This window comes from Microcebus murinus, chromosome 20 (assembly GCF_040939455.1).
Source record: "Microcebus murinus isolate Inina chromosome 20, M.murinus_Inina_mat1.0, whole genome shotgun sequence".
In the NCBI taxonomy this organism is placed as follows: Eukaryota; Metazoa; Chordata; class Mammalia; order Primates; family Cheirogaleidae; genus Microcebus; species Microcebus murinus.
The window spans coordinates 31825990-31837467 of record NC_134123.1 but is presented as its reverse complement, the minus strand read 5'-3'; the positions used below and the strand labels follow the sequence as shown (position 1 = coordinate 31837467).

General features: G+C 45.3%; 1 protein-coding gene across 1 annotated transcript; it reads right to left on the bottom strand.

Annotated features, from left to right (window-relative positions):
* Window positions 1-1214: 1214 nt before the first annotated feature.
* Window positions 1215-5657, bottom strand: HSBP1 (heat shock factor binding protein 1). Its single transcript, XM_020282708.2, has 4 exons — window positions 5490-5657; window positions 4854-4920; window positions 4150-4270; window positions 1215-2823 (listed from the first exon to the last, which is right to left on the bottom strand). Exons 1-3 carry the CDS (start codon window positions 5532-5534, stop codon window positions 4152-4154), a joined length of 231 nt encoding a protein of 76 aa, XP_020138297.2. The 5' UTR covers window positions 5535-5657; the 3' UTR covers window positions 1215-2823; window positions 4150-4151.
* Window positions 5658-11478: the final 5821 nt, after the last annotated feature.

The window sequence follows — 11478 nt, the reverse complement described above, 5'->3', positions numbered from 1 at the left end:
CTAACTTGAAGGTCAGAGAGACCTTGAGGCTTCTACAGTCAGTCCAGTGCATCCAAATACCGTATTTTGGGGTAAAATATTTTTAATTTTCCTCACTAGCAATGAAACAAAAGAGAAACAAGATTGATAAGAAAGTAAGATTAAAATACCTTAAAATCCTGTGGCTTGAAGGGAAGGATTACTGAGGGGCCAAATGAGGAAGCGGACGGTCCCCTGGGCCTGGGAGCTGTGTGTCTCACAGGGAAGGCCGCTTCCCTGGTGCGAGAGCCTCCGAGCTCCTCTGTACCTATCAGCCCTCAATAGAATCTTCATTAGCCTGTTAATGAACACTGACCAGTTAGAGAATAAAAGAGGCAGAGAGGTTTTCCTGCACAGAGTATGCCCAGAACTAGGGAAGGGCCATACAGATACATGCTGTTTCCAGGCCAAGGAAAAGCTGCCGGAAGTGGGTTTCCTTGAGCAGAGGCTACAGGGAAAGGAGGGTGTATGCCATCCTGGGCTGCAGGGGAAAACAGCTGTTTCTGGGAGTGCCAGAAAGGCCGAGACTGGCTGGGAGGTGGCAGTGGAGTGTCTGGTCATCTGTGGGCTCAGGTACTCTCACCCACACAGGTATACAGTAGGAAACCATCTTTTCCCACAGATGTGAAGGTCTCACCAGGGCTATAAAACCTATTTCATATAAGGTCGGGGCTTTGGGGCGGTGAGTAGGTACTTGACAAATACATGTTTACACATGGAGCCCAAAGCTGTTCGTAGGGTCAGTTTAACTCATCTCCTAAGATCTATTTTCCCCTGATTCAGTGAAATGCTAATTAGGTGTTCAGTACAAAGAAGATCCTTGGCCGAATAACTTGGAAATGTGCAGGTGAGGAGGTCAAATCTGATTTCCCCTGCTCTGCACTTTCAGAGCCTTGAACGTGCTCATTTGCAAGGTGCACTGAGGCAAGTTTTCTAAACCCAAGTGACCATAAACCCATCTTTCCTGGAGCTTCTCCTGGGACCAGTGCTTCGGGGAACAAAATTGGGCAAAGGCTCCTTCAGTCAGTCTGTCCCAAGGCTCAGTGTCCCTCAGCAGTCCCTTCTAGCACACAGCCTCGCCCCCCCAACCCCCCTTTCCTGCCTTTGGCTACTTGTATTTAATCCTTCCAGAGGTTTCAGTGCATTTTAATGTGAAAACCTGGAAAAACCAAACAAACTTTTGACACAAAGGAAGCTTCAGTAGCAGGATTTCAGGCACCTTTATTCACAGCAGGTATTTTTGGTCAGGGAGCCTGCCTTTGAAATCTATCACATAAGGAGGACAACTCCTGCCCAAGTCCTGACTCTCCTACAGCAGCAACCAGCCATGTCACTTCCACTTGCCACTCGCGAGGCTCAGAATACGTCTGCCTTCGGGTTTTAGCTAGTCTGGTCACGGCCAGTTGAAGGTGGGCCATTGAGGGGCTAAATCCTGCGGCACAACTGACTGGACCAATAAAAGGAGGCTCTGTAGGTGGTTAATAATAGTGCTGAATTCATTTTTTTTTTTTTTAACAGAAGAATCTTACTCCTTTGTGTTCCTCATATAATTTATAAATAGGACAAATTACTTCTTTATATATTTGCAATACAAACAATCATGACTGGTGATATGGGAAACTTAAAAAAACCCATACTGTTTTCATTAAGGGTTCCCCTTTAGGAAGGACCATACCATTCCTCAACCTTTACAATCTTTCAGGTTTTTGTTGTATACACAACCACTTTGTGGTGGCAATCATATGGATTGCCAGATCAATCCAGATCAATACTGGCCTCTGGGCTTGGCACACCGCACACTGCATTTCTGAGTGGCAAGAGTTATTATCCCTGTCTTCTATAATCCATAATAAACTCTGCAAGAATTTAGGTAAGAAATAGTTTAAGTAAAATAGTGCTTCTTAAAAACTTGAGCCTATTGTATAAGTTATTTATCATTTTCTAGCTAAGCAACTGGCACAAGCTTGAAATGGTCTCTTTTCCTTTTCTCTTTCTTGTTCAAACATAGAGTAACTGAGTTTTAAAATCCTGCCAGATTTTTTATGATAACCACTGGAGATGAATAATGCAGGGTCCTACTGAAGTATTAAAAATCATGCAAAACTCTAACAAACGTCTCATCACATCAGGCTATTTTGTTATTTTCTGTATTTTAAGTAAGTTCTAACACAGGAAAGTGGCAGTGGTTACTTTTCACTGACTTTTGCATCTGATCTCAGGAACTCAGACATAAGTCAAAAGTTCAATTCTGAGTTTTGGCAAGAGAGCAGTAACAGATATTTCTGAATTAAAAAATTCTTAAATGTTTTTAGCCATTTGAAAAGTATTGCCAACACACTATCTGGTGTTAGCTAAACAGTCACTTTGTGCTGAGAATCAAAGAACCCTAAACTCTACAAATGTCTTACTTAACTAGGTCTAACTATAACCAGAGGATTTACTGTTTAATAAAAAAATTACACAGCAACTTTTATCAAACAACAACTACTACAAAAGGAATGGTAGGAAAAAAATGACTTCACAAAAATACACTAAAAAATTTGACAATTTTTTATGCAGGAACCACCAAAGTTTTAGTGTTTAATAATTAATAGCACAACTGACCAAGGTCCAAGATGTGAAGGTACCATGTTCAAGAAACTGTGGGATAAATCACTCTATAAACTAACCATATAGTATGTGAGAAGAACACACATTATAATATAAAACCTGTCTACACATAGTAGTTAGCTGCAGAAAGCCATTCCGGTCTTCTCTTGGCTTGGAAAAATGCTGTTGCAGATTTCAGTGTAAGTTACTATCAACCTGTTGAAGAAGGAAAAATCATCAACATGTTTTTTCATGATATGAGGACAAATAAAAATGGCACAGAGAGCTACCAATTAAAAATCCTTTTAGCATCCTCTATTGAATTAAACTTATTTCCTTTGCACAATATTCTAGCAAAAATTCTGATTTAAATAGAAATAGTCATTATAAAAATTTCTGAATCTGTTTCCTACTCACATTCTTTTCTCACAGTCTTTAAACAGGGCAATTCTTGAGAAGATGTTCTCACTTGACTGACAGGGTTTTTGACTGTCACATAATAATAAAAAGAGACCCAGGGAAGCTTCCAAGGCTGACAGGATATTTTCCAAATTATCTCTAGATAATAAAGATCACACAACCCACAGCAAAGTGGTGATGTGATTTACTCACAAAGGGAATCAACCCACTCTACTGTTAAGATACCAGCAAATTTAACAGTCTTTAACCTCCCAGACCTCTATTTCACAGTTACTTAAAACTTGGTCCAGGACATGCCCAGAAAACAAGAAATTAGGTTATCTTTTACTACATATTCTGTTTGGTGCTCTGGTAATCAAAAAATTCTCAGTAAACTTTATTTTTATAGTTAATTAGAATGCTACAAATGGGATGCAAGAAATGTGAGTTTAAAAATTATTTCTGGGTTATAACGAGGTATCACCAAGTGTGTACACATGTTAAATATAGGAAAAGGCTTACAATGAAGAAACTGTGTTGGTTGATTATTGTGCATTTAACTTGTTATTCAGGTATTTTTAATTGTTATTAAAAATTATTTAATTATTATTTACTCTGATACCTGAAACTATACAGTGGACATTTAAATCAACTCCAGAGTAGAAACTTAATGTGGTCACATTCTAGTTTATGTCATAAGTTTGATAAAAGAGTCCCTAAAATTTAAGGCATTTAAGAAGGTGGTAATGTAGGTGTGGCTTGAGTTAGCTGTTATTTCTAAAAAAAACCCCCAAAAACAAAAACCCAGTGAAAAATCTTCCAGTGACAGGCTTTTCAGGCCCAAAAAACCACATTTATTATTGGTTGGAGTGATGTAAACTCAGTGGTTAGTGAATGTTTATCAATGGTCTCAACTAACAGTGACAGAGGGCTAATTAACAAACATTGGAAAAATAAATTCTATGTGAAAAATTAGTCTGGCATGACAAATTTCAAAACACGGGAGTCTACAGGGGGAACAATAAAAGGGACGCTTGCTGGGATCATCTCGGGGAATGATCTAGACAAAGTGTGACTGCATCAAAATCACACGGATTATCTCTCTCTCTCTCTTTTTAAAAAACATAATCCTTCCTCCCTCACCTTCAACTCTTCTGTGTGGCGGGTACCTTGTTTTCACCTTCCAGTTCCTCCACTCCAGCCTGTGTCATGAGGTCGGCGATGTTTCTCTCCAGATCATCAATGCGACTACTCATGTCATCAAGTGGTGAAGTTAAAGATGCACACACACCAACATCTCTTGAATTCTCATCCTTTTCCCTCGGGGCCCTGTAGACTATGGCCTCAAACACAGCTGTCTTGAGGAAATGGGTCTTCCAATTTCCTTTGGATATTGTTATAGTCTGGCATGGGTAAGAGTACAGAAATCCGAGGCAAGGCTGTCTGGGATAAACTCCAGCCCTGACCCCTACCAGGGATCGGACCCTGTTAGGGTCTTTCACTTTTCTAAACCTCAGTTTCTTCTTTTGTTGTAAGAAGATGATAACACTATGAACATATTCGTAAGGTCACGGTGAGCCTCACAAGGAGACACACACAAAGTACTTAGTTCATAGCCAACAGTGAACCATACCAGACATTACCCAGGGTGGGCTGTAAGTTAGGGATCTGTCTAAGCTTAGCTGTATCCCTAGCCCTTAACCCAGTACTTCTCAGAAACAGGGCACATCCAAGCTCAGTAAGTGCCTGGCTGAAGCTGGCCCGCAAACCACCCATTTATCCCCACCACTACCTAGCAAAGAGGATCCAATGGCCCATAAAAAGCCAACTTTAAATAAAAAGGATATTTCTTCCAATGATCTGGTCAGACATGGTCTGGAATTTGTCTTGCATCTGCTGCAGGAGTGTCTGCACCTAAGAAAAACCAAAGCAAATAAACAAAATCCACACTTAATCTTGAGACACCTTCCTGGGATCGGGCTGGGAGCCCCGAGAGGAGACTGGGATCCTGGGTTCCAGCCCCAGTTCAGACTCATAGCAGCTGCGCAGTCTTCAGCAAGGAATTTCCTTCTCCGGGTTTCAGTTTTCCAGTCTACTAAGTGAGACTGATGGGCCAGGGAGGCCCCTTCCGTTTTGGGGTCGCTGCGATTCAAAGCTCCGGGGCTGTAGGTTGTCTCTGCCGCTTGGGGGCACCTGGGTCTAAGTGGGGAGCTGAAGGGTGGGGTGGGGTGGGTGGAGGGCTGAGGGTGTGGGCATGGGGAGCTGGCGGGGCCTGGGGGTCACCAGGGGGCGTTTACGGGCAGGTGAGTGGGGCTAGGGGAAGGGGGTCGGGCTTGGGGGAGCCAGCGGGGCGAGGGGCCGCACCGGGCGGCTATGGGGTTCAGGTGGCCGGGAGCCTCGGGGGACCAAGCCTCCAGACACCGGCCTCCAGAGACGCCGCGCGCGGTCACCAGGGGATGCCGGCCCGCGCAGCCGTCCCTTACCACCGAGGTGAGGTCCTGCATGGTCTTGGGGTCAGTCTCGGCCATCTCCCCGGTTCCCAGCTTGGCGGTGATGCCTCGAACCCGTCACCGGCACTTCCGTTTGTCCGCGCAGACGTCCCCGCTACCTCTTCTCGCGACGACGCCCGCCACTCGCGGGACCGCGAGGCATTGTGGGGGCTGTAGTCATGTCACGCACCGGAAGAGCCTAGAGGTCTCGCGCTTCCGTTCCGGGGCACGACCCCGCCCCGCTCTTCCCTCCCGCTCCCCATCGCTCCGCCCCTTCTGCCCCTTCTGCCCGCACCTGCGGGGGAGAAAGGACACACAAACCGGAAGTGGGGCAACGGAACGCGGAAGTGGGGCAACGGAACGCGGAAGTGGGGCAACGGAGCCCCGAAGTGGGGCAAAGGAGCCGGGGATTGGCCCCGGCCTGGTGCACGAGCTGCAGTGGGTGGGAAGGTGGCTCTGGTTTTCTTTGTCCCGTCGGGACGAACGTATTGGGGTTCTTCCCCCCAAGCACACCCAGCATACCCTTGTGACCACCCCCAGGTCAACAAACATGACCAGCCACCAGCCCCCCTCCCCACTCCTCGTCACCCCCACACGCCCGGGGTGACCAGTGTCCTGACTTGCTGCCCGTCGGTTTCCCGCAAGGGAACTCAGGACGCTGTCTCCAGTGGCGCTTCCACTCCACGAGGCGCCGCCTGCTGTGGCGCGGGGCGGTTTCCAGCTTGGAGCGGGCAGAGTCGGAGGGTTAGGTTGGATTTGGGTGTTTAAGGAGGTGGGCACTGCTGGGTGGGGACCTCAAGTTTCAGCCGCACAGGTGGTCTGGGCTTGGGTCTCATGGCGAGGGGATAGGAGAGAGTCCCTGACTCAAGGCCTGGCGTGTTCCTGCACCTTTCACATGCTTACCTCACTGAAGGACCGTGGGGCGTGGAGGTCAGCCCCGGTGTGAGTTTAGCTGGAGGGGAACCCACAGCGACTGTACCAACCCTGGCGTGAGGTTGGCCTTGGAGGCATGAGACTCCACTCCCTTCACCCACACCTCTGCCCTCAACCCCTCGCCCCCCACACCCCTCCGCACAGAGAGATCTTCCTTCCTGTGCCAAGGCTGCAAAACTTTTTACGACTGTCTGTTGTTAGCTGGTATTTGGTTAGTGCTTTAGCAGACTGCTGGAAATAAACGTGTCTCAGTGTTTTCACTTAATCCTCAGAGGACCCCTGTGACATAATTATCACCAGTTCACATTTTGAGAAAACAGACACAGAGGGGCTAAGAAACTGGAACAAGGTCATCAAATTAAGGAAGTAAGAGAGGCCGGATTTTCTGACTCCGTATCTTCTTTTCCTGTCATTCTGGAAACCCGTGAGTTTTCTGAGCTTTGAGCCGGGTTTGTCAATAGCAGCACTCTTGGCATTTGAGTAAGGTAATTGTTGTTGGGGGAGTTGGGGAGGGGGTGCTCTGTTTATTGTGGGATGTTGAGCAGCATTTATGGCCTCCACCCACTAGATGCTGGAAGCACCCCCCTCCCTGTCTTTACCCCAGTAATGACAACCAAAAATATCTTCCAGACATTGCCAAATGTCTCCTGGGGGTCATGGTGCAGAATCACTTCCTGTTGAAAAACACTTAAAGGAATCAGTGAGCATTGCCTAGAATTCTGCACACTTTTTTCTTCAAGCTTGGATTTATTTTTGCTACAACCATTTCTCAAGACTGTTCCCATGTGTATGTTGAAAGAGATTGAAGGTTGGAACAGTTTCCTAGAGTGGCTGTAACAATGTATCCCAAACTGAGTGACTTAAAACAACATAAATTTATTCTTTCCCAGTTCTAGAGGCCAAAAATCTGAAATCACGGTGTTGGCAGGGTTGGTTCCTTCTGTGGTACCTGTCCCATGTCTCTGCTGGCCTTTGGTGATGACCACAGGCCTCGGGGTTCCTTAGCTTGTAGAGGCATCAAACTGATCTTTGCTGCCATCTTCACACAACCTTCTCTCTCTTTCTCTCTCCCCTTGCCCCCCCTTCCTGCCTTCTCTCCCTTTAAGGACACCAGCATCCACCCTAATTCAGTATCTTAGCTAATTACATCTGCAACAACCTAGTTTCCAAATAAGGTCACATTCTGAGGTACTGAGGGTTAAGACTTCAAGGTGTCTTTTTTGGGGGAACACAATTCAACCCATCACAGTTGGTAAAGTAATTCCATCTTAAACTTGGATCACAATTATTATTTTATAAAGAGTTTTCAAAAAGCTCCAGAGTCATTTAAAAACTAGTGAGTAGCCAAGGCAAAGCTGAGCCTCAGGCTTCTGACTTGGGACCCTAATCTCACTGGGCTCTCATGCTCAGGAAGTTGGGTGCCCGCACCCTGGACAGATCATATCTGTCTTAGGGCCATGAACAACACAAGAACATGAATTAGCACCAGAGCCTGGAGGTTTTTTTTTTTTTTTTTTTGTGGCAGGAGACTTGTTTTTTTTTGAAACAGAATCTCACTCTGTTGCCCGGGCTAGAGTGCCGTGGCATCAGCCTAGCTCACAGCAACCTCACACTCCTGAGCTCAAGTGATCCTCCTGCTTCAGCCTCCCGAGTAGCTGGGACTACAGGCATGCACCACCATGCCCGGCTAATTTTTTCCATATATTTTTAGTTGGCCAATTAATTTCTTTCTATTTATAGTAGAGACGGGGTCGCCTTGGCCTCCCAGAGTGATAGGACTATAGGCGTGAGCCATCTCACCCAACCTTTTTTATTATTTTGATTGAAATTTTCTTTACACAAACAGCAAATAAACTTGACAGTCTTTTAGTGGAGACATTATTTGTTTATTTTTTGCACTTAAACTGAAAGGCAGTGTGATTTTTCTGTGTGGAGACGAAGGTCTATAAACAGCTGCTTCACACAAAGGCCTCACTAATCTGTAGTCACGGCTGACATACTTACCTTGTGGGGCTGACACACCGAACCTAATGGAATATTGTTCCATTAACAAAACCGCTGTATTACGTGTAGGGCACTGGTAATTAACCTTTAAACTTAGTTTTGAACAGCCCTCATTTTTAACCTTTATTTAAGTGTCATAGTTGTCTTACCTCCTCTTAGCAATTTTTTTTTTTTTAGCTCTTTTTAGATTAATTGCATGTTGTAACTTCCTTTTCCCTTTCAAGATGGTTTGGTTTTATGTGCGCTTATTATGGTACTTTAATGATAGCTTTTTGGTTCAAGCTGGGGCATTCTCTCAACGCCTCTGCTTTCTTGGATCTGTACTAAGGAAGACGTTGACGTGTACGTGTGGCCACACGCGACAGGGTGCTTTGTGTGTTCGTCTTCTTGTTCTTTCCCTACTGGCAGCTGTAGCAGCTCTGTTAGGTCCCAGCCCTGGGGCCAGGCTTCTGCTCACCTGGTTTGCTTTTCTCCCAGGTGGCACATGCTGCCGATGAGAATGCCACACCTGGTGGTGGCGCTGCAGCCCCTGCAGGACCTGGTGCCTCTTCCTTCTGGTGGCCTGGGCTGCTCTAGCCTTTCCAGTCTCCCAGACCTTATATCTTACCTGCTTCACGTTCAGAGGATGCCTTTACGTTATTTTTGTGGACAAAATGAAACATTCAGTCAAAACCCCTGCATCTCCATCTGCCATGCTTTGGCACTGTGTCACTGCAGTCCTTTCTCAGGCAGATGTGTCTTCGCCACAAGCAGGACCCTGCATTTGTCCAAAGTAGAGACCCGGGCCCTGAGGCCCCTTCTCTTCCATCAACGCCAGGAACTTGCTTCCTTAATTCACCTTCTCTTGTCCAACGATTCCTTCCTCTTGGTGGAAGAGGATAAAAGCGATAAAAACCAGATAGAAAACCAAAACCACCCCAGCCAAGGTGAACCTCCCCTGGCATCATGCCCTTCTTGAGCTACTGCCTCTAGGCAAAGTTCTGGGAAGAGAAGGAAGTGTCGTCTTCAGCTACTGGATCCACTTCCTTACCTCCTATCCATGCGATTTTGCTTGTTTTGTTTCTGTTAAAATGATTCCAGGTGGGGCGTGGACATGGCACTATGCAAGTGTGGCTCACATAGTAGACACTTATTCCATCTTCATTTCTCTTTGAGTGACTGTGACAAGCAGAGGGTCTCAGTTGGGTGATACTGTGTCTCTGAGACCTCTCTCATCCTCAGTCATCTCTCCTCTTAATATAGGGTCTTACATGCAGACCTTAAGTAGATTTAGTACCTATCAATAGCTACATGGTAATCACACTTTTGCTTCGTTTTGTTTTCATTGTATTCATGTTGATTGCTACTTTAGTGTATCCCAAGCGATACTGGCTTTTCACTCATGGTAGTAACGTACAGTTTTAGTAATATTAATATTTTAAAGTAAATTTAAGCAAAAATTATACATTTAAAATTATATGGTTTAAAACTGTAGTTGTAGCTGTTGTAGCTGACGGTACAGGCGGGATTTCGATAGGGCGGAGTGAGCGAGGGTGGTGAGAGGTGGTATAGGAATATGGCTAAATAGTGAGGACTTTCTCCTAGGATTAAAGTTTAGAAAATTCTGCCTTAAGAGAAGACAGGGACCCGAAGGGGAAAGAGGTTGTTACATGATTTGAAAAGGGGGAAGCACGAGGAAATGCTGCCGCCTCAGGGTAACACTGAGTCACTTCCCCTTGGGGATAAAGTCAGACCGCACAGCTTGGAATTTCTGCAGGTGCCGGGTGTCTGGTTTGTGTAGAACAATCTTTCAGGGTACCAGGAAGCCTCAGGAGGAAGGACGCTGCCCTGCTGGCACCAGGAGGGGATGTGGGCAGGGTACTCACCATCCAGGCCAAGGCAGGGCTTGGTTCCAGAGAGAGAACAGTCCAGTTCTGGCAGGTTGAATTTAGAAATACCACCATCCCGGTACTAGTCCTCTGGGCTTGCATTCCCACGTATAATAAAAGTCCAGCTTTGCTAGGCTCTCCGGAGCGTGCGCTGGCTTGAATTACTGAATATTCTGACTTGTGTACGAAAGCTGGAGGCGGCCTCTTTGCGGCTGTGTTTACGAAAGCACAGAAAATTGCTTTTCTGGGGAAGAATGGCGAGATTGGCCGTGTTCTAATACATCTTAAATTATTTTGCTCTTAGTTTAAAGTGTCGGTTTATGTTTCTTATGTTCATTTGAGGCAATTTTGCAAATTAGTGCTTCCATGACCAGCTGCCAAAGAATCAGTTTCCTATTTATTTACCCAAAACGAGTGGTTTCCTGGAGACAGCCTGCCCAGGGAGGAAGGGGACGGTTCCTATAGACCAGCGCTGCAAGTTTGGGGTTCCCCTGCCCTGCTGACTCTGTCATTATCAATTTGTTTAGTCATCATCACTTTCAGGCATTGTTTGTGATGATACAAACTCAGTTCGCTTTGTTCCTGGTGGTAAGGGGGGTGGTGTTGCATTGGGATTTAGCAGAAAGTACCAGACTGGAGTCGTGCATGCCACCTAGCAGGTGTGAGACCTGCTGTGACATAGTTTTAACTTGGCAACCCTGAGTTTCTTCAACTATATAATGGAAGCAGTGTCTATTTCAATATCCCATGAATTATATAAGTTACATATACAATGTATAATTCTATATTACACATACATTACATACAAGTTGCAAATATAATGTATAAAGTACTATGTATATACACATGTTTACATAAATATGTAAAGTGTCTGGCCCATAGGAAGCACTTATTAAATGTTAACACCCTGCCCATCCTTTTTTTTAGGAATCTCACTAATCTTCTTGCTGTCTATGATTGATCAATCGATTTCCCATCAGGACAGTGTTGACATGAGCTTCTTAACACAGAATTTTATTTCATGTAGCCTTCAGTTTCCTCTCCCTAATAATTTGAATGCATGATACAGAATTATATAAAAGTAGCAGAAAATGGAAGTTTTTCAGCTTATTTTTATAGTGCTTCTACAAGCCACTTTCTCCAAGGCTTTGCAGCCACAGAGTGACAATGACCCTAGT

Coding starts and splice junctions, on each gene's coding strand:
- HSBP1 (XM_020282708.2), bottom strand. CDS start 5,534: ATGGCCGAGACTGACCCCAAGACCATGCAGGACCTCACCTCGGTG. Junction 4,921..5,489: donor TGCAGGACCTCACCTCGGTG/GTAAGGGACGGC, acceptor GGTTTTTCTTAG/GTGCAGACACTCCTGCAGCA. Junction 4,271..4,853: donor TGACCAGATCATTGGAAGAA/ATATCCTTTTTA, acceptor TAACTTCACCAC/TTGATGACATGAGTAGTCGC.